The 24146-nt window shown below is 40.5% G+C and overlaps 1 protein-coding gene across 1 annotated transcript in view; it reads left to right on the top strand.

Moving 5' to 3' along the window:
• LOC145393503 (proteasome adapter and scaffold protein ECM29) overlaps positions 1-24146 on the top strand; it is an 835694-nt gene that overhangs the window by 393228 nt on the left and 418320 nt on the right. The window contains exon 9 of the mRNA XM_080267631.1: positions 2053-2201. Within this exon, the coding sequence (XP_080123757.1) occupies positions 2053-2201 (149 nt within the window). The remainder of the gene's footprint in view (positions 1-2052; positions 2202-24146) is intronic.

Below are 24146 nucleotides of genomic sequence, written 5' to 3'. Positions count from 1 at the left end.
ATGGAGGGTGAAAGATTGACGAAGAGTGTGTATGTGAGTGAGGTGGAGGGGGGAAGAGGGAGGGGGAGGCCGAGGATGAGATGGAGGGATGGGGTGGAGAGGTATATGAGAGAGGGGGGTGTGAGTCGGGAGTGGGGCAGTGAAATGGTGGGGGACAGGACGACTTGGAGGCGATTTGTTTGTGGCCACCCCGAACGGGATTGAGGCATCTGGCAATAGATAGATGGTAGTAATAGTATCACAGTTTCTGGCAATCATAGTAGCTATAGGTAAAATATTTTAACTGTGGTAGGGAGGGAGAGGTAGACTGAGGATGAGGTGGAGGGATGGAGTTGAGAGGTATATGAGGGAGGGGGGGGTGAGTTGGGGGGAGGGTAGTCAAATGGTGGGTGACAGAGTGACTTGGAGGCATTTTGTCTGCGGCCACCCTTTGCGGGATTAGGGCGTCGGGCGATAGTTGTTGTTGGAAGGTAGTCATATAATAGTTTGTATTGTAGTTGCAGTTAGTACTGTTGGAGCTGTAGCTGGAGTTTTAGTTGTAACTTATAGTAGTGGTGGTAGTGGTAATGGTAGAAGTGCTAGTGGTGGTATGTTGGTGGTGGTGGTGCTGTTGGTGGTATTGGTTGTGGTAATGATAGTGGTGGTGGTGGCAGTAGTGGTAGTGGTGGTCCTGGTAGTGGTATCAGTGGTATTTTTAGTGGTAGGAGCGATAGGTGGTGATGGTATTGGTGGTGGTGTTGGCAGTGTTGGTAGTGTTATTGGTGGTGGAACTGATGGTGGTAGTGGTAATGTTTATGGTAATGGTGGTAGTGGTACTGGTGGTGGTGACTGGTGGTGCTGGGAATGTTGGTGGTGTGAGCAGTGTTGGTAATGCTATTGGTGGTAGTATTGTTGATGGTGTGGCGCCCCTCAGTAGCACTACACTTCCCACTTGGGGTGGCATGCTTGCTCAACACGATTTCCAAGTCACCAGTTTTCGTACCTCACACACAAAAAATTATCACTTTACTTGATGTTGCGTACTGCATTATTTGTAACACACTTGCTCTGTTATTTGGCAGTAGCAATAGTATTTCATTGGGTGTTCATGCACAAAATGGAAAGAGGGGCAGACAATCACAGCAAATGTAAACATTGGGTGACCATCTTGTCTCAATCAGCTGACTGGGAGGCTTTGTAGGCACAGTTGACATGATTTCCAAGTCACAAATTTCATATTTCACACACAAAGTTACCACTTCACTTAATATCGCACTTGCACTGTTATTTGGCGATAGCAATGGTGCATCAGTGGCCTTTCGTGCACAAAATAGAACGAAAGGCAGGTTATCACAGCAAATTTAAACACTGGGCAGTCACGTTGGCTCAGAAAGGTGACTGTCAACTTGGTGCATCACTGCATCCACATGAGGTTCTTGGAGACAGCCGTCACAGTTATTGTTATAGTGAAATCGTGACCAGTTTCTGATCGTTATTCTGAAAAAGGGTATAACCTTTGAAGTATCACTGCAGAGATTTATCACTTAGTGAACTATTGTAAAATGAGACTTGACTATAATAAATGTGTCTGGAGAGGGTAAAGCTTTGAAACACTTCATTATATTTTGCAAAGAATCAGGTAATTAATTATACTCAACTAAGTAAGCGTAGTTAAATTATTAATCTGTTTTGTAATCTCTCCCAACAGATGTGTTGTTGTCTTAATCATTGTCAGCACCCATTCTTTCCCCATATACAGCTACCAACACTCTTTTCCTCTATCCCTCTTACTTCCAAATGCTTTGAAGCCCTCACAGTGGAGTTCAGGTTTACACCTCAGGGAGAGAGGATTGGCAATACTAAGTGATAAACTCGGAAGTGGAGCCAACTGTACATCAGAAAAGAAGTTGAGAAGAAATTGTGCCTCACAACTGCACTTCCTTTTTTTTTTTTAATTATTATATTTACTGCTGATGTGTTTTGAGATTTCATTTGAATCTGTACTTATGCCTTTGTAATATAAAAGTTAAGTACCATAATGTTAAAGGACATTTTCTTACCAATGCTAATCAGGTCCAAACCCATTCATGAGGTACTTTGGATTTGCTGAGTTGGCAGCCAATGCTTGGTCTTCAGTGGGATTGGAATGCATCCTCAGAATTGTGGCCGTGGCTCCAGAACAGTTTTCACACCACTATTCTCTCAAAATGGATTGGATAAGGGTAGGAAAATTATTTTTGCTTGAGGTTTTAAATTGTCTTCATTTCATCATCTTAACCCTTTTTCTTATTAATAAATTCCTCAGCCATTTACAGTACTATCCTTCTTCAGTTCTTTTGCCCGTTCAGCCTCCATTTTTCATTTTTTTTACACGTGTACTTACTATATTAAACCACTTTCCTCTTGCCTGTTATCCCATGTCCCACCTTCAGCATCATTCTTTATACAGTACATCCTATTAGCCACTCTGTTCCTATCAATTCTATTTGTATGACCATACCAGCAATCTGCTCACACTACTGTCCCTTATTTTGTACATATTTAAATAAGTGTGTAGGTAACCTTGGAGAAGGTCAGAGAAAGTTTGTAGAATTTGAGTTAAAATTTCTACCATCAAAACCTGTGATGTGTTTTGTATGTTTACTGTATTATGCTTTGTCATGAAAGGATGAGAAGGTGTGTAATGGATGCAAAAGTATATAGAGGTTGGGGGAGTGGGCTTTCTGACCACCACCAAGTGGTGGTTGGAATCAAAGTCCAAATGAAATGGAAAAATAGAAGAAGGAAAGGACAGGAGGAAGTAGTTCATACAAGGAGGGTGGAAAGGTTACAAGAATATGGAAAAAAAGCAAAATATAAGAGGGAAGTGAAGCAGCGATTGGGTAATTATGGATTAGAGCAGATGGGAGACGTGGAAGGTGTGTGCAAGATATTCACAGAAGAAATCTGTGCAGCATGTGAAATGTGTGAGATGAAGAGAGGATGAAAGGGGATACAGGGAGTAGCATTGTGGACTGAAGAGATGAGAGAGGCTGTGGCACAAAAGAAGAAAGCATATAGTGAGTGGATGAGAAACGGACGTGGAAGAAGTTGAGTGACGGAAGAGAGAGTTACATGTAGAGAGGAAGAGAGAGTTGAAGGGATTAGTAAGAGAGAGTAAGAAGAGAGTGGATGAGGAATTTGGAAGGAATTTGCATGTAAAGTGGAGGGAATATAAGAAAATGTTCTGGAAAGAGGTAAAGAGAGGTAGACAGGATGCCAAGGAAGTTAGATGAGGAGTGAAAGATAAAAATGGTAGATTACTAGTGGAGAAGGGAGAAAAAGTGAGTAGAGGAGGAAAACAATTTAAGGAATTATTGAACGTGGATAATGAAAGTAATGGAAAAGGAAGGATGTGAGAAGAGAGGAAGAAATCAGTAGGATGGAAGTTGTGGAAGCAATGAAGAAAGTTAAAATGGGGAAAGCCCCAGGAATTGATGGAGTGTGTGGTGAAATGCTGAAGCATGGTTGAGAGATAGTAGTAGAATGGATGTGGAAGATGTGCAGATTGGTATGGGAGGAAGGTAGAGTCCTGGAGGATTGGAAATCTGGTATAATTATTCCCCTGTACAAAGGAAAAGGGGAAAAAGAATTATGTGGTAATCATAGGGGCATTTGTCTTCTTAGTGTAATAGGAAAAGTATATGGTAGGAGACTTATTGACAGAGTTAGGGAAATAACACAGGAATTAGTTGAAGAAGAACAGGGAGGTTTTAGGAAGGGAAGAGGTTGTGTAGATCAGATATTCATTCTTAGATCTTTAGTGGAAAAGTTTTTTGAGAAGGGAAAGAAGTAGTTTGTGGCCTTCATGGATTTGAAGAAAGCATATGACAGGGTGGATAGACAAGGATTGTGGAAAGTATTAACTCGCCCCATCCCGACGTTTTCTGGGCAGTAGTATGCCCCAGTCCCGACATTTTTGGACCTTTTTTTTGGGGGGCTCAAACATCCGCTTTTGGTGAGAAACATCGAAAATTCATAGAGAAATCGCTCACCTGAGGTTTAAAATACACGATCCAGGTACGAGTACTTCCTTACCTGACTGGGTTTTCTAACAGGCTGGCACCAAAGAAAACGAGTTCTATGGGAGGGTAACTATTTTATCCACTCATAAACAGTATTTATTTATTTACTTGGTACGAATTTATATGTACAAGAGTATATTGGTTTTCAAACAGTAATATAGGCATTATAAGCATTGTTTCACTCACTAACTCATCACCATACCTGACTTTCTTTTGTCACATTACCTGATCATCATTTCTGACTGTTTCTTCCTCCAATGCTATGTAAACTTTGTCTTCCACATTGTCATCGATTGGGGAATCACTCTGGCCCTGAATGTCTTTATTGGCCAGGTCACTGGTAACAGGTGAATTGCCGAGACAATGGCGTGCAGGGGGGGGGGGAGAGGTTATGCGGTGTAAGGCATTGTTCCTGCTTGGCATCTTGTAGAGGAATAGAGGAAGGTGTCCTGTGTATACGTGCCAAAAATCACACGCGAAATCACTCGTGAAAATTGAAAATTGTGCAAATTAGGGACCTTGCAATGTTGCCGCGTTAATTTATGTCTCCGGGATATGAGTGCACATCATGTGAGGACGTGAATTCACATCTCGGGACGCGGCGGGTTAAGAATGTATGGAGTAGATGGGAAGTTATTGAAGGCCGTGAAGAGTATGTATGGGGGTGCTAAGGCTGCAGTGCGTGTGGATCTGGATAGTGAACTGAGTGAATTTTTCTATTTGAAGACTGGATTGAAACAAGGATGTGTCATGTGTCGATGGTTGCTCAATCTTTATGTGGATTGGGTTATAAAAAAGATGCAAGGTAGGGCAGTGGATGTTGGAGTGGCCCTAGTGAGAGAGGACAGTGTTTGGAAACTCCCTGTACTGTTGTTTGCAGATCATACTGTGTTGTTAAGGGAAGATGAAGGGGAGCTGCAAGGCTTGGTGCATAAGTTTGGGAGAGTGTGTAAGAAGTGGAATCTAAAGGTAAATTTAGGGAAGAGTAAAGTTATGGTCTTCAAGAGAAGTGAAGTCAGTGAATGTACAGTGAGGTTTGGTGAGGAGGAAATGGAAAATGTGAGTGTGTTTAAGTACTTGGGTAGTGTGATGAGTAAGAATGGAAGTTTAGAGGGTGAAATGCTTGAAAGGATATAACAAGGAAGAAAAGTTGCTGGTTCCTTGAAAGCAGTGATAAGAAACAGGGAAGTGAGCATGGAAGTGAAAAAGTTACTGCATGACAGTATTGTGATGCCAACTGTAACATGTGGAAGTGAAGCTTGGACCTTGTTGGAGGGACAGAAGTCAAGAGTGAGAGTTTTACGCCAGGTACCCCTTTTTTGGATAAGGGCTAAGGCGTTGCCCCTGGGTAGAGGAGTTTGGTTTAGAGCGTGTAGCATTTTATGACCGGATGCCCTTCCTGATGTCCACCCTTGGGTGGATTCGATCCTCCGACCCTTCGGTCAGAGCGGAGCGCTCTAACCCACTGAGCCATGAGTGAGAGCATTGGAAATGAGTTAACCCTCTCAGTGTCAGTCACGCGATTCGCGTTTCATGTGGATTGTTTTAAAGATGTTCAGTCACTCGAATCGTGTTCCTAACCCCTTAAACGCGGATCGTCGCATTTGCGACGGTCGGCCCAAAGGACAGAACGGCGGATCGTCGCGTTTGCGATGTGAGTAAATTTTGAATAACCGCGGGCAAGCAGGCTCCAGCTGGTATTGTCTATCAGTACCACCACCCTCTAGCTACAACTAGCATACTTTACCTTTGTACTACTGACCTCAGTTGTTGCCAAATATCGCGTTTTCCCCCCGTCCCCCCTCCACCACGGCCCGGCCAGCCTGGCTGTGATACATGGCAGCGCTCTGAGCGCTCAGAACTGTAAATCTGCGATCTCCTCTCACAAGCAGTTTATGCTACTAGGAAACGCTTGTTTCCCCAGTTGTAACACTAGCTTTTTTCTTACGGTTTGCCCCTGTTTAGCGTCAGTTTACTGCAGGCTTTCAAAGTGAGATTATGGCGAGTTCTAGCTCTTCCCAGTCAGTGCAAGCGGCCGACAGGAACGAGAATAAAGTGGCGGACGTAAGGCAGAATAAAAAGCGCGCCGTGGTGATCTTTTGGGAAGTAATATGATTGAAAATAATGTAGTATACATGTTTTTAGCTGTGAAAATGGAAATGTTTGTTGAGTGACGGGAAGACCGCCGCCACAGTGCATGTCGGCCGTACGCTCCGTTGATTTTAGCCTTATTTTCAGTGCTTATTGTACAAATACGGATTCCTAACTACCTTTACGTTGTAGTATAAAGTTTACTGTGACAGAATGAGGCTGTGGTAGAGGGGAAACCGGGTTGCTGGAGGTGTGAAAGTGAAGATTTGGTTACCCAACTTTGCAAGTCTCCACAAGTCCTTGGGTAGTCCATGAAGGCTCAACACCTGTCTCTGGAGAAAGCTGAATGTAAGTACTATCTGCCACACCAAGTATAATGTTCTAGGGTTAATCTCTGATTTTTGGCGAATATTTTCCTACAGGTACTCAGACTGCGATACAACCCCGCCACTCGGGGGGGATCGACTGTACACAGCCGCGTTTAAGGGGCTAAGCACAAAAAAATTTGCCAAAAATTAAGTTTCTGGTGGATTTATGTCAAATTTTCACGCATTGTAGCGAATGCAGTGCTTTCCAATGGTAAGGCATTGGCAACACTGAGCTGCCTCATGGGGCCCAGCATGTAGTGATAAACCTCAGTCTCTTCCAGGCAGCCAGGCAGTGAGGTTGCGTCAAGTGTACTGTCCCTTTAAACTTCTACTAATTCTCCCCCTCCTGCCCGAGCCGAAGCCCCTATGGACTCAGTGTGATAATGCAATATTTGTGAGCATATTTGTATGTGATATTGTCGATGGAACATAGATATATGTCACGTGAAGGAATTTTGTAAGTTATCAATCATTAGGCTTAGAGGCGATATGCGTGTTCACTGTTGCGGGGTTTCGCCTCTCGCCCTCCCCAAGGCGATATGCGTGTTCACTGTTGCGGGGTTTCGCCTCTCGCCCTCCCCAAGGCCCTATGGCGTGATTATAAATACGTATATAATGAAGCCAATACCTAAACCGTATTTTGTGTGAAAGATATTGTGGCTGGCTTGGTGAAATTATGGAACTATAGTGTGGAATGGGGCAGGCATCACGTACAGTTTTTATAGTCATGAAGGAAGAATTAGAGGTGTTTAGGGATGGAATTATTGTAATTTTGATAGTGAAATTGCATATGGAATTGTGTGAAATATACGTCAAACGTGCTGCGGGTGTTCTTGAAGGAGTGTGGTGTGTGCCAATACAATAAAGTCGCAGCGAGTGTTCACAGAGAAATATTTCATGCATTGACTGACTTAGCTAAAACAAAGCGAAAGTGTCAGTGACAAGAAATATGCCACAGCCACATATACATACGTATGTCGTGCAGCGAATGTTCGTGGAAAAATCTGTTGTGTGCATTGCATGTGTTTTAGGCAAATGTATCGCAAGGAGAGAAGAAAATACATCACAGCCACAGACAGACACACACACGCACACCCACACACACTCACACACACCGCTTGCTGGTGCAGTGGTAACGTTCCCGCTTCCCAACTGGTGGACGGGAGTTCGCGCCTCGCTCAGGTTGCGAAAAGTTTAACTGACGAAGTGAGTGGTTACTGTCCCCCTTGAGCAAGGGGACGGGTGTGTGCGTGTGTGAAGGTCGCAGCCTTGCCCTTAGATCGGACTATATGAGCTCTCAGCTCCCTTCCGGGAGGGTAAAAGCTGTCGATCACGACCATCAAGTGATCCTGACCGACCCGGCGACACACACACACACACACACACACACACACACACACACACACACACACACACACACACACACACATGGGAACGAACAGCCGGAGAGAGCAGACGTCCCAGCCATCGCTCCTAAACCTTGAGTAGTTTCAGGAATTTTGTCTGTCCTGTCTCCCAGGGTCTTTCTTTAAATTGAAAATAATGAAAGTTAGTAGACTACCAAAAATGTAAAGATTTGTTGGCTATAGTATACATGAATGTTTGTCGTTTATTCGGTAACAGCTGTTTTGGTACTTTACCGGTACGTTAAACATGGCCGAAAATGTAAACAGTGAGGGAATGGAATTTCAAGGATTTGATGCTAATACCAATGTCATGGACCTGGTGAAAACATTAATTATGAGGATTAGTGAACTCGAAAAGAAAGTAGAGAATCTAGTGATAAAGGATGTGTCAGTAAATACGGAAACCACCATACAGAGTCTGATCCAGTCTAATGAAACAGCCAATGAAGAGATTAGGAATTTGAAGCAGGAAAATGTTGAACTGAGGAGGAAACTAGAAGAGAGTACTAATAAAACGGAGAAGGTGAGTAATGTATTAGAAGAACATAAGGCAAAGTGGGCACATGTAGAAGAACAGAAAGAAGTGGTCAGCTTAAGAGAGATCATCCAGGAAGAAAGGGAAATGAACAAGAAAGAAATGGAAGAAAATGTAGTGAAAATACTGAAGAAAAAAGAGAAAATAGTGAGAGAAACTGTAGAAAGGAACAGATGTGTGGTAGTATTTGGAAACGGAAGAGGAAGAAAAGGTTATGTTCGTAAGACTCGAGAGAGACACGAACATGGTGAGAGGAATATTAGGCAAGATTGACCCCGAAGGAGACAAGTGGGTAAAAGAAATTGAGGAAATAAGGAGGATAGGGCCTTATAAGAAAGGGGAAACAAGACCAATGAGAGTCAAGTTTACATCAAAAAGTGTAATAAATGAGATACTTAAAGTGACCTGGAAATTAAGCAAAGAGGCGGGGATGGAAAATATTATAATAAGAAAAGATCTGAATGAAGAAGAAAGAGAAGTTTTAAAATCATTAAAGGAAGAAGTAAAGGAAAAAAATGATAAGAGGACAGAGGAAGAACGTAATACTTTTTTTTGGAGAGTATTGGATATGAAAGTAAGGAAATGGTATTTAAGGAAATAGAAGTGAAGGAAACTAGGGGGTATGGTTGTGAAAGATCAGAAGTTGAGGAAGTGGTACGGACAGAGAGTAGGAGAGAAGAGGGTATTAAAAACGTCAAAAAAAATTTGAAGGTGATATATACTAATGTTGATGGTTTTATATCGACAAGGATCGAAATTAATGATTTCTTGAGAGAACATGAACCTGATGTCATGTGCTTTGTAGAGACCAAATTAAGAGAAGATATTGATGTTCATTTGAGAGATGGTAAATACAAACTATGGAGAAAAGACAGAAAAGAAAAAAAGGGAGGAGGAGTGATGATAGCAGTGAAGAACAACATAAATGTAGATACTGTGGAAATGGGAGAAGGCAGGGCTGAAGTGATATATATGAAATTAGAAACTGGAGAGAATGTTAAGAGAGATATGGCGGTAGTGTATGTTCCCCCAAAGACGAGAGCATGGAAGGATGATGAATACCATGATATGTTGTCAGATATGGCTAACTACTTGCAAAAAATAATTGAGAAAAGCAATAATATAATTTTGGTGGGTGACTTTAACTGTAAAGAGGTGAACTGGGAGGAATGGTACTCGGTAGGCGACGAGGATTCGTGGGGCACTATGTTATTAAATATAATAATGAATAATGTGATGACGCAATGGGTCAAAGAAGAGACATGGTTTCGAGGTGAGGACTCACCAGCAAGGTTGGATTTACTGTTCACCAAAGAACCCGATGTAATAGAATCATTGGAATATCTCTGTCCTTTGGGAAAAAGTGATCACGTGGTCATTGAGTTCCAGATGTTAATAGGAAACGTCGAGCCAAGAGACGAGCTTCATAGATAGGGAAGATACAACTTTGGCAAAGCAAATTTTACAGGATTGAGAGACTTTTTTGAAAATGTGGATTGGAGAAAATTCAGAGAAACAAGAGAGATACAGAAGAAGTGGGATATCTTTCTAGACCTCTATAATATGGGAGTGGAAAAATTTGTACCAAGAGTAAGAGGGAAAGAAAACAGGAAAAAGGAGTGGTTTAATAGAAGGTGTATGATAGCAAAAAAAGAGAGAGATAAGGCGTGGAACAATTGGAGAAAGAGAGGTAACGACAGTACAATGGAAAAATATAAAAGAACAAGAAATGAATACACAAGAATTCATCGAGAAGAAGAAGGGAATTTTGAAAAAGGTATAATTGACAAATGCAAGGATGAACCAAAACTGTTTTATAGATTTGTTAATGGCAAACTGAAACAAAAGGAAGGAATCACCAAGCTGAAAGTAGAAGGAGAGGTCTTTAAGGATGCGGCAATGCAAGCAGAAATAATGAACAAACGTTTCCAGTCAGTTTTCACTAAAGAAAAGGAGCTTGTGGAAGGGGAGGGAGTGATTAGAAATGTTCCGGTGATGAAAGATATAAAAGTGGAGGTACAGGAAGTGTATAAATTACTGGAAACTCAAGATGTAAGGAAAGCCCCAGGACCTGATGGAATTTCTAATTGGGTACTGAAGGAATGCAGAGAACAACTGGCGGATAAAATTCACAGCTTAATTGTATGCTCACTGGAAGAGGGGAAAGTGCCAAAAGAATGGAAGAGGGCAAATGTGGTACCAATTTACAAGGGAGGAAACAGGGAAGAACCCCTGAATTATAGACCAGTGTCTCTAACCAGCATGGTCGCAAAATTGTGTGAGAGAATCCTGAAAGACAGATGGATAAAATATCTGGAAGAGTTGAATATTTTGGCTGAATGTCAGTTTGGATTCAGAAGTGGAAGGTCATGTGTTTCAAACTTGTTGAGCTTTTACTCAAGAGCAATTGATGTGGTACAGGAGAGAGATGGTTGGGTGGATTGTGTGTACTTAGACTTAGAGAAGGCCTTTGACAAGGTACCTCATAAGAGACTAATGTGGAAACTAGAATATATAGGAGGACTTAAGGGGAAACTTCTGGAATGGATGAGAGATTTTTTGAGAGACTGACAAATGAGGACAGTAATAAAGGAGAAGATGTCTGGATGGAGGGAAGTAACAAGTGGAGTCCCTCAAGGCTCAGTGTTGGCGCCAGTAATGTTCCTAATTTACGTAAATGATATGGTAGATGGAGTGAACAGTTATGCAAGTCTGTTTGCTGATGATGTAAAGATCTTGAGGAAGATAGAGGCTGAGGAGGATTGTAAAATACTGCAGGAGGATTTGGATAGGATACACAATTGGAACCGGACATGGGAAATGAAATTTAATGTAAAGAAATGTAAAATATTGGAAATGGGTAAAAGTACCAGGAGACCATCACTGAATTATTTTTTGGGTAATGAATTAATCACAAAAAGGAGAGAAGAGAAAGATTTGGGAGTGCTGGTCCAAGATAGTTTGTCACCGGAAAAGCACATTAACAAGATAGTTGGAGAGACTTATAAACTCTTGACTAACATAAGAGTAGCATTTCATTATATGGATGAGGAAATGATGAAAAAATTGATAGTGGCCATGATCCGCCCCAGGTTAGAATATGCAGCGGTAGTGTGGTCCACACACAAAAAGAAAGATATAAACAAGATTGAGAGAATACAAAGAACAGCAACCAAGATGATCCTCAGTCTGACAGACCTGTCATACAGAGAGAGGCTGGAAAAACTGGAATTGCCTTCGTTAGAGGAAAGGAGAAAGAGGGGAGACATGATTGCGGTGTTCAGGACCATGGTGGGAGTAGATAAAATTAACAAAGAGGATCTGTTTGTATGGGATAAGAGAGCAACAAGAGGACATGGAATGAAATTGAAAAAGTCAAGCTGCTTGAAGGATATCAAGAAATACTGCTTTCCTTACAGAAGTATAGACTTATGGAATAGCCTGGACAAAGAGATCGTCCAGTCTAAAAACTTAAACGAGTTTAAAGTTAAATTCGACTTATTGAGAAACAGCGACGGAAACCCACGAGCATAGTACATTCCGTGTATATCACAATTAGGTATACTAGGTAAATACTTAAATATTTGGAACGACTTAGACAAAGAGGTGGTGCATGAGAAAAACATTCATGTGTGTAAAGGTAGACTTGATAAATGTAGATATGGAGACAGGACAACACGAGCATTGCTCAATTCCTGTATACTACAAATAGGTAAATACAAATAGGTAAATACATACACACACACACACACACACACACACACGATGTGGAACCTGCATGTCCACACATACTACCAGATATACAAATAGCAGGAAAAGTAATACAGGAGGAGTTAAGTAAATTAGACAGAGGAAATGCAAGTGGTCCTGATGAAATTTCATGTTGGGTACTACGAGAATGTGCAAAGGAGTTAAGTAAACCATTATTTTTAATTTTCAAGAAATCCTTGAGTCAAGGTAAACTACCTGATATTTGGAAGAAAGCAAATATTGTCCCCTTATTCAGGAAAGGAAATAGACAAAATCCACTCAACTACCGACCAGTATCACTGACTAGTGTTGTAAGCAAGGTATTAGAGAAGCTTATAAGAAAAGCTTGGGTAAATCATCTAGAAGAACACAGTATGATAACAGAAAGACAGTTTGGTTTTAGAAAAGGAAAATCATGTGTTACTAATCTGTTGAGCTACTATGACAGAGTAACAAACACAATACAGGAAAGTAGAAGGATGGGTGGACAGTATCTATTTAGATTTCAAGGAAGCTTTTGACACAGTACCACACCAAAGACTTTTATGGAAACTGTACCATCAAGGAGGAATTCGAGGCAAACTGTTTTGTTGGATGCAAGATTTTCTCATAAAAAGAGAAATGAGAACAGTACTGAGAGGAAACTACTCAACATTGAAAGAAGTGACTAGTGGAGTACCACAGGGTTCAGTGCTGGCACCAATCATGTTTTTAGTGTATATAAATGATATAAACAGTAACACTGGAAATGAGAGCTATCTGAATATGTTTGCAGATGATGCAAAAATACAAAGGAGAATTACTAACACAGACTCTTGTAAAGAGCTACAAGAAGAATTAAATAAACTTCATGAATGGAGTAATACATGGCAAATGGAATTCAATGTGGACAAGTGTCATGTAATCAAGTTTGGTAAAAGTGGAAAAAGACCTGATTGGGATTATAAGTTAGGAAATAAAACCCTATACACATCAGAAAGAGAGAAGGACCTAGGTGTGATTATCAATAACAGACTATCTCCGGCTGACCACATCAGCGAGAAGGTACGGAACATGTACACACTGCTTGCAAATATGAGAATAGCATTCACATACATAAATGAAGACATGCTAAGAAGGATAATAACATCATTCATTAGACCAACCCGGGAATATGCATCAGTAGGCTGGAGTCCTCATCTCAAAAAACACATAGACAAGATTGAAAAAGTTCAAAGGGCCACTACAAGATGGATACCAAGCTCAAGGGACCTAAGCTACAAAGAAAGACTAAATAAACTGAATCTACCAACACTACAGGAGAGAAGGAAAAGAGGTGACATGATAATGCTATGCAGTGTAAGTGCATATCAGGGAAGGAGAAAATAGACATAAATGATTACTTAACATATGGAGAAGCATCAGCAAGAGGACACTGCAAAAAACTGCATAAGAAGAGAGGTGATAAAAACGTAAGGAAATTCAGTTTCCCAAACAGAGCAATTGATCAATGGAATGCACTACCGAATGAAATAGTGTGTGCCAAAACAATTCACAAATTTAAGGATATGTACGATAAATATGGTTTAAGACATGGGACAGTACGAGCTTGACTCATTCCTGTAAAGATACAATTAGGCAAGAGCAATTAGGTAAGAAGACACACACACACACACACACACACACACACACACACACACACACACACACACACACACACACACACACACACACACGAACGAACAGCCGGAGAGAGAGGACGTCCCAGGCATCGCTCCTAACCTTGATTAGTTTCAGGAATTTTCTCTGTCCTGTCTCCTATGGTCTTTCTTTAAATTTAAAATAATGAAAGTTGGTAGACTACCAAAAATGTAAAGATTTGTTGGCAATAGTATACATGAAGGTTTTTGGCTTATTCGGTAACAACTGTTTAGGTAATTTACCGGTACGTTAAACATGGCCGAAAATGTAAACAATGAGGGAATGGAATTTCAAGGATTTGATGCTAATACTAATGTCATGGACCTGGTGAAAACATTAATTATGAGGATTAGTGAACTCGAAAAAAAAGTAGAGAATCTAGTGATAAAGGATGTGTCAGGAAATACGGAAACCACCATACAGAGTCTAATCCAGTCCAACGAAACAGCCAATGAAGAGATTAAGAATTTAAAGAGGGAAAATGTTGAACTGAGGAGGAAACTTGAAGAGAGTACTAATAAAACGGAGAAGGTGAGTAATGTATTAGAAGAACACAAGGCAAAGTGGGCACACGTAGAAGAAGAACAGAAAGAAGTGGTCAGCTTAAGAGAGATCATCCAGGAAGAAAGGAAAATGAACAAGAAAGAAATGGAAGAAAATGTAGTGAAAATACTGAAGAAAAAAGAGAAAATAGTGAGAGAAACTGTAGAAAGGAACAGATGTGTGGTAGTATTTGGAAACAGGGAAGAGGAAGAAAAGGTTAGGTTCGCAAGACTCGAGAGAGACACGAACATGGTGAGAGGAATATTAGGCAAGATTGACCCCGAAGGAGACAAGTGGGTAAAAGAAATTGAGGAAGTAAGGAGGATAGGGCCTTATAAGAAAGGGGAAACAAGACCAATGAGAGTCAGGTTTACATCAGAAAGTGTAATAAATTAGATACTTAAAGTGACCTGGAAATTAAGCAAAGAGGCGGGGATGGAAAATATTATAATAAGAAAAGATCTGAATGAAGAAGAAAGAGAAGTTTTAAAATCATTAAAGGAAGAAGTAAAGGAAAAAATGATAAGAGGACAGAGGAAGAACGTAATACTTTTTTTTGGAGAGTATTGGATATGAAAGTAAGGAAATGGTATTTAAGGAAATAGAAGTGAAGGAAACTAGGGGGGATGGTTGTGAAAGATCAGAAGTTGAGGAAGTGGTACGGACAGAGAGTAGGAGAGAAGAGGGTATTAATAATGTCAAAAATAATTTGAAGGTGATATATACTAATGTTGATGGTTTCATATCGACAAGGATCGAAATTAATGATTTCTTGAGAGAACATGAACCTGATGTCATGTGCTTTGTAGAGACCAAATTAAGAGAAGATATTGATGTTCATTTGGGAGATGGTAAATACAAACTGTGGAGAAAAGACAGAAAAGAAAAAAAGGGAGGAGGAGTGATGATAGCAGTGAAGAACAACATAAATGTAGATACTGTGGAAATGGGAGAAGGCAGGGCTGAAGTGATATATATGAAATTAGAAACTGGAGAGAATGTTAAGAGAGATATGGCGGTAGGTTATGTTCCCCCAAAGACGAGAGCATGGAAGGATGACGAATACCATGAGATGTTGTTAGATATGGCTAGCTACTTGCAAAAAATAATTGAGAAAAGCAATAATATAATTTTGGTGGGTGACTTTAATTGTAAAGAAGTGAACTGGGAGGAATGGTACTCGGGAGGCGGCGAGGATTCGTGGGGTACTATGTTATTAAATATAATAATGAATAATGTGATGACGCAGTGGGTCAAAGAAGAGACACGGTTTCGAGGTGAGGACACACCAGCAAGGTTAGATTTACTGTTCACCAAAGAACCCGATGTAATAGAATCATTGGAATATCTCTGCCCTTTGGGAAAAAGTGATCATGTGGTCATTGAGTTCCAGATGTTAATAGGAAACGTCGAGCCAAGAGATGAGCTTCATAGACAGGGAAGATACAACTTTGGCAAAGCAAATTTTACAGGATTGAGAGACTTTTTTGAAAATGCGGATTGGAGAAAATTCAGAGAAACAAGAGAGATACAGAGGAAGTGGGATATCTTTCTAGACCTCTATAATTTGGGAGTGGAAAAATTTGTACCAAGAATAAGAGGGAAAGAAAACAGGAAAAAGGAGTGGTTTAATAGAAGGTGTATGATAGCCAAAAAAGAGAGAGATAAGGCGTGGAACAATTGGAGAAAGAGAGGTAACGACAGAACAAAGGAAGAATATAAAAGAACAAGAAACGAATACACAAGAATACGTAGGGAAGAAGAAAGGAATTTTGAAAAAGGTATAATTGACAAATGCAAGGATGAACCAAAACTGTTTTATAGATTTGTTAATGGCAAACTGAAACAAAAGGAAGGAATCACCAAGCTGAAAGTAGATGGAGAGGTCTTTAAGGATGCGGCAATGCAAGCAGAAATAATGAACAAACGTTTCCAGTCAGTTTTCACTAAAGAAAAGGAGCTTGTGGAAGGGGAGGGAGTGATTAGAAATGTTCCGGTGATGGAAGATATAAAAGTGGAGGTGCAGGAAGTGTATAAATTACTGGAAACTCAAGATGTAAGGAAAGCCCCAGGACCTGATGGAATTTCTAATTGGGTACTGAAGGAATGCAGAGAACAACTGGCGGATAAAATTCACAGCTTAATTGTATGCTCACTGGAAGAGGGGAAAGTGCCAAAAGAATGGAAGAGGGCAAATGTGGTACCAATTTACAAGGGAGGAAACAGGGAAGACCCCCTGAATTATAGACCAGTGTCTCTAACCAGCATGGTCGCAAAATTGTGTGAGAGAATCCTGAAAAACAGATGGATAAAATATCTGGAAGAGATGAATATTTTGGCTGAATGTCAGTTTGGATTCAGAAGTGGAAGGTCATGTGTTTCAAACTTGTTGAGCTTTTACTCAAGAGCGATTGATGTGGTGCAGGAGAGAGATGGTTGGGTGGATTGTGTGTACTTAGACTTAGAGAAGGCCTTTGACAAGGTACCTCATAAGAGACTAATGTGGAAACTAGAATATATAGGAGGACTAAAGGGGAAACTTCTGGAATGGATGAGAGACTTTTTGAGAGACAGACAAATGAGGACAGTAATAAAGGAAAAGATGTCTGGATGGAGGGAAGTAACAAGTGGAGTCCCTCAAGGCTTAGTGTTGGTGCCAGTAATGTTCCTGATTTACGTAAATGATATGGTAGATGGAGTGAACAGTTATGCGAGTCTGTTTGCTGATGATGTAAAGATCTTGAGAAGATAGAGGTTGAGGAGGATTGTAAAATACTGCAGGAGGATTTGGATAGGATACACAATTGGAGCCGGATGTGGGAAATGAAATTTAATGTAAAGAAATGTAAAATATTGGAAATGGGTAAAAGTACCAGGAGACCATCACTGAATTATTTTTTGGGTAATGAATTAATCACAAAAAGGAGAGAAGAGAAAGATTTGGGAGTGCTGGTCCAAGATAGTTTGTCACCAGAAAAGCACATTAACAAGATAGTTGGAGAGACTTATAAGCTCTTGACTAACATAAAAGTAGTATTTCATTATATGGATGAGGAAATGATGAAAAAATTGATAGTGGCCATGATCCGCCCCAGGTTAGAATATGCAGCGGTAGTGTGGTCCACACACAAAAAGAAAGATATAAACAAGATTGAGAGAATACAAAGAACAGCAACCAAGATGGTCCCCAGTCTGACAGACCTGTCATACAAAGAGAGGCTGGAAAAACTGGATTTGCCTTTGTTAGAGGAAAGTTGAAAGAGGGGAGACATGATTGCGGTGTTCAGGACCATGGTGGGAGTAGATAAAATTGACAAAGAAGATCTGTTTGTATGGGATAAGAGAGCAACAAGAGGACATGGAATGAAATTGAAAAAGTCAAGCTGCTTGAAGGATATCAAGAAATATAGCTTTCCTTACAGAAGTATAGACTTATGGAATAGCCTGGACAAAGAGATCGTCCAGTCTAAAAACTTAAACGAGTTTAAAGTTAAATTCGACTTATTGAGAAACAGCGACGGAAACCCACGAGCATAGTACATTCCGTGTATATCACAATTAGGTATATTCTTAAATATTTGGAACGACTTAGACAAAGAGGTGGTGCATGAGAAAAACATTCATGTGTGTAAAGGTAGACTTGATAAATGTGGATATGGAGATAGGACAACACGAGCATTGCTCAATTCCTGTATACTACAAATAGGTAAATACAAATAGGTAAATACACACACAAACACACACACACACACACACACACACACACACACACACACACACACACACACTTACCCACACACTAAGAAAAACCTAAAAGTCAATGAAATAAAACTAGATATACCTTCACAAGTAGAACTGATTGCAGTAGAGATCAACACATCTGAAGGGAAAGTAATTGTAGCCAATAAGTACATGCCACCCAGATCAAACACATGGGAAAGAGACGAATATGAGGACCTGGCAGAGAGTACAATGTAGAGTTTAAGATCATTACTACATAAAATGGAAGTGAAATCGGAAAGAATTATACTAACTGGAGATTTTAATACAAATATAAATTGGAATACTCTAGATATAATTAGCCTTGAAAGCTGTTGGGACCAAAAGCTCCTGGATCTCGTGCAAGAGTTTTTCCTAACGGAACATGTGACGGAAACCACCAGAAAAAGAGGACTCGATGTACCTTGAATGCTAGAACTATGAGGCATATTGAAACCAGTATTAGGTCATTAGAAAGCTGGTGAAATTCTGCACAATATTACGCAATAAAAACATGACGTGTGAGTAAAAATCAGTTTTAGAGCTCCTTGATTTTTTTCAAAAATGGCTTTCAGTTTTTGGCCATTTTCTTGAAAACTACAAATCGTATTAACTTCGGATTTGTCTCTTTAGAAAGCTGATGAAATTTTCTATCAAAACTTCTAAAACATTTTTCTGTATGATGGAAAACATTCGAATGATGATGTTGGGAAGTGAACGTGACGTAGCAAAATGTTTATTCACAGCCGCGTAATGTTGTTTTATTCGTGTTCTCCCGTTTTTTTGTGTTTTTTTTGTGTTGCTTATCAGCTAGAACATACATCAACGAATAAGATGACATAGGTTTCATGGCAGTGTATTGATGTTTGAGTGGCGAAAATAAGGAGAGAATACGTGTTATTTGCCAGCGTAGTCAGCCGGGCCGGGCGGCTTCGCAGAAAAAATCGTGCACTGGAAAACTTACTGAAACTTTCCGTGCGCGAGAGGGTTAATTGAGAGGAGCATGTGGAGTCACATGGAGACACAGGCTGACAAACGAGGAAGTGAAGGAGCATTGTGGTGTGGATGTGGATGTGACAGGAAACATTAGGAGAAACACTTTGAGGTTGTTTGGCCATATTGAGAGGCTGGATAGTGAGAGACTGATGAGGAGAGTGTATGTGAGTGAGGTAGAGGGGGGGGAGAGGGAGAGGGAGGCCAAGGGTGAGATGGAGGAAATCACTACCATTTTCATATTCTAAAATTAGCCTTCATATTCAAATTACCACAGAAACAAGTTTCTAAAATTGACCACTACATTTATCTGACACTGACCTTACTAGCTAGTGTGGCCACTCATAAGTGTTTCCTTTCTTCTTTGTGGTCATTCCATTATTCACATTGAGCAGAATTCAAATTTCACCTGAATAAGTCTATCTATCTATCTATAGCCCGACGCCCTAATCCCGCAAAGGGTGGCCGCAGACAAAACGCCTCCAAGTCTCTCTGTCACCCACCATTTGACTACCCTCCCCCCAACTCACCCACCCCCCTCCCTCATATACCTCTCAACTCCATCCCTCCACCTCATCCTCGGTCTACCTCTCCCTCTCCCTCCCTCCACCTCACCTACATACACCCTCTTAGTCAGTCTTTCATTCTCCATTCTCTTCACATGTCCAAACCACCTCAGTGTATTTCTCCTAATCTTCTCAACCACATCCACCCTACAGCGTTCCTTCACTTCTTCATTCGTCAACCTGTCCCTCCACGTCACTCCACATGCTCCTCTCAAGTAACTCATTTTCACTGCTCTCATTCTTGACTTGTTCCCCTCTTGCAAGGTCCATGCCTCGCTTCCATATGTCAGGGTAGGGATCACAATACTATCATGCAGTGACTTCTTAACTTCCATACTCACCTCCCTATTTCTCATCTCTGCTTTCAGTGTACCAACGACCTTCCTTCCCTGCTGTACCCTTTCACGCACTAAAAAAAAAAAAAAAGTTATAGTCATAAGTGCAGTGCTGAGAAAAAAGTATATAACACTGTGATCTGGCAGCAAGTGGATAATGTATGCTCATGATATGAGATAATTATGGTGTTGAAAACACAGCCATGTACAACATAAAAAGGAATAATATTCTTAAGTTCCATACAGAGTGAAACTTAATACAAATTGTGTCTGCACGTGTTGTGAGAGACAATCGTGGTGTTGGAAACATCACCATATGCAGTATTAAAAATCTGTATGATAAGATTCTGAATTACTTTTGCTGTGATAAGATTCTGACGTTGTTTGTAAATAGTGAAACTAGAATGAATGACCTTGAACTAAGTAGTGAACCAGTACAGCACCACTGTTAACATTATTAGGTGACTAATTTTACCCACATTTACCATAGCAAAAATAAAGTTGTTATTAGGTAACAGTCTCCTTAAATATTTCTCATGGGGCAACACAGGATTAGATGATGATGATGATGATGATAGAGTACTTGTGCTACTTTTAAGGCACTGAAAGATTGATATTTTAGTAATTTACCATGCAACAAATATAAAGGTGAGTGAAGTGAGTGCTAGAATTATCATGGCATAAGTTTATTGAGTGTGGTAGGGAAGGTATATGGAAGTATTATTCTACAGAAAGTTAGAGAGATATGAGAAGTCCTAATGAGTGATGAACAGGGTGGCTTTAGGAGTGGCAGAGGATGTGTGGATTAGATATTTGCAGTATGACAGATAGTAGAGAAGTCTTGTGGGAAGGACCATAAGATGTTTATGGCATTCGTGGATCTGGAATAAGCATACAACAAAGTAGACAGAGAGGGATTGTGGAAGGTTTTGCCCATGTATGGTGTAGATAGGAAGTTCCTAGGTGCCATCAAGAGTTTTTATGATGGTAATGAAGCATGTGTAATGGTAAATGGGCATCTAAGTGAATAGTTCACGATTGGTGTGGGCGTGCGACAAGGTTGTGTGATGGCCCCATGGTTGTTCAATATATATATATGTTTGGATGGGGTGATGAGAGAAGTAAAAACACGAGTAATGGAGAGAGGGATAGGTTGGTAATGAATGGTGGTGGATGGCATATCACAAATTTGTTGTATGCTGGTGATGTATTATTACTTGCATATACTGGACTAGAACTTGATAGGCTAGTGCAGAGTTTTGCTAATGTGTGTGAGCATCTTGCCCTGAGAGTAAATGTAGAAAAGAGTTAAGTGGTGGTTATTGAGAGAACAGGTGACTTCTAGTGTGATATTGCAGCGATTGGAGAGAGTGGAATTGGTGAGAGAGTTCAGATACTTGGGTACAGTGACAGAAAAGAGAGAGAAATGTGCAAAAAAAGTGGAAAGTAGAGTGACACAAGGAAGGAAAGTAGCTGGTGCGAGTGACACAAGGAAGGAAAGTAGCTGGTGCTATGAAAGCCTTGATAAGAAAGAGAGGCTTGAGTGTTCCAATGGCATGAGGCTTGCATGAAGGAGTGTTAGTGCCAGCTTTAACATGTGGATGTGAGACTTTGGTGTGGCATGAAAATGAAAAGTCAAGAGTGAGAGCAGTGGAGATGGGACTGCTGAGGAATGTGTGTGGAGTACAGAGAGTTGATAGGATATGAAATAATGTGATTCCTGAAAGGTGTGGAGTGAGGAAGTCGGTGGACACCAGAATCGAAGAGTCTACTGAGATGGTATGGTCATGTGGAGAGAATGGACAACAATAGAGTGGTGAAAAGGGTATATCTGAGCGAATCTGAAGGAGGAAGAAGGTGAGGTAGGCCAAGGAGAAGGTGGAGGGATATGGTGGATGAGTGTGAGGAAGAGAAGTATGAAAGTCGGTGAGGCTAGGGAATGGACTAGAGATCGAGCTGGCGGGATGAATGTTGTGAGAAGAACTGCATGATCAGGTAGTTGGCACTCCTTTTTAATATGACAGTGTCCAGATTGACTCCATCGGATGCAGTTATGTGAAGCTGCAGAATGTGTTGTATGTTTTTGACATATCAGATAGAGCCAGGATTCCGGGGGCTTGAATGATGAGTGAATGGAAGCGTGGCCCATTGGACTGGGCAGACTTTGGCTGTCTGCATGTTGCTACTCCTCACCCTGCCCTTGGGTGGGAAAGGAGGTCCTGATGATGATGATGATGTTGATGACCATGCAACTGCAGCATAAATACAGGATTAACCCCTTCACGCACCGAAATTTTTCTGTAAGTGTGACATGATCAGAGGAAATGCTGCAAGGGGAGACTGGACTCACACACAATGGAAAACACTCCCATGTATTTTATTTTGCCCCAGAAGTTGGTTATAATGGTGCAAATTGTATACCATCATCTTCCCTGGTGTTTATACTATACAATAAGCTAATAAAAATGCACAATATTGATGAGTAAAAGTATTGTGAAGGTACTGAAATGCAGTGAGAATACTGTTTTTCAGCAGTGAAAATAACTGCCCTACACCCTGTTGCAAAATTTTGCCTACACAAGGCAAGATCTAAGCGTATGTCTAGATGCAGATTTCACGAGCTTTCACATGGTTTTGTCAGAATTCTGATAGGACCAATAGTTTTTGAATAAATCGCCAAAAATCGCACGTGCCCCCCCCTCCCCCCAACCGAAAACCGAAAGAATGCCGACTATTTGAGAGTGTTGGCCTTGAAATAGACTCCCTCCCCAATGACTTTTCAAAGATTGATGCACTTCATTCTAAAACATAATTTTTGGTGAATATTTTTATCCAGAATTGCCCAATTGGCATCAGTTCAGACCAACACTGACAAGTGCATCATAGTGCGTCATCGGTTCCTCTTCAGCTTAACTCCGTATTTACTTGTTTTAAGTCATAGTGTGCGAAGGGGTTAACATCTGGTATGTTTTTCCTCTTGTTACATGCATGTGTGCATGTGCATGCACATGCACGCATGCACACACACACTAGCTATCTAAATATGTTTGCAGATGATGCAAAAATACAAAGAAGAATTACTAACACAGACTCTTGTAAAAAGCTACAAGAAGAATTAAATAAACTTTATGAATGGAGTAATACATGACAAATGGAATTCAGTGTGGACAAGTGTCATGTAATCAAGTTTGGTAAAAATGGAAAAAGACCTGATTGGGATTATACATTAGGAAATAAAACCCTACACACATCAGAAAGAGAGAAGTACCTAGGTGTGATTGTCAATAACAGACTATCTCTGGCTGACCACATCAGTGAGAAGGTACGGAACATGTATACACTGCTTGCCAATATGAGAATAGCGTTTACATACATAAATGAAGACATGCTAAGAAGGATAATAACATCATTCATCAGACCAACCCTGGAGTATGCATCAGTAGGCTGGAGTCCTCATATAAAAAAACACATAGACAAGATTGAAAAAGTTCAAAGGGCCGCTACAAGATGGGTACCAAGCTTAAAGGATCTAAGCTACAAAGAAAGACTAAATAAACTGAATCTACCAACACTACAGGAGAGAAGGAAAAGAGGTGATATGATTATGCTATATAAATGCATATCAGGGAAGGAGAAAATAGACATAAATGATTACTTAACGTATGGGGAAGCATCAGCAAGAGGACACTGCAAAAAACTGCATAAAAAGAGAGGTGATAAAGACGTCAGGAAATTTAGTTTCCCAAATAGAGCAATTGATCAGTGGAATGCACTACTGAATGAAATAGTGTGTGCCAAAACAATTCACAAATTTAAGGATATGTACGATAAATATGGTTTAAGACACGGGACAGTACGAGCTTGACTCATTCCTGTAAAGATACAATTAGGTAAGAACACACACACACCAGGAAATGTTGTCAGACATTGTTAGTTATTTATGGAAAAAGATTGAGAAAAACAGCATTAGAATTTTAATGGATAACTTCAATTGTAAAGAGGTGAGCTGGGAGGAATGGGAGTCATGAGGCAGCGAGGATTCGTGGGGCACTATATTATTAAATATAACAGTGAACA

Source organism: Coenobita brevimanus, chromosome 24 (genome assembly GCF_032717465.1).
Source record: "Coenobita brevimanus isolate Jiangsu-jjx chromosome 24, ASM3271746v2, whole genome shotgun sequence".
Lineage (NCBI taxonomy): Eukaryota > Metazoa > Arthropoda > Malacostraca > Decapoda > Coenobitidae > Coenobita > Coenobita brevimanus.
This window is presented reverse-complemented; position numbering and strand designations above follow the sequence as displayed.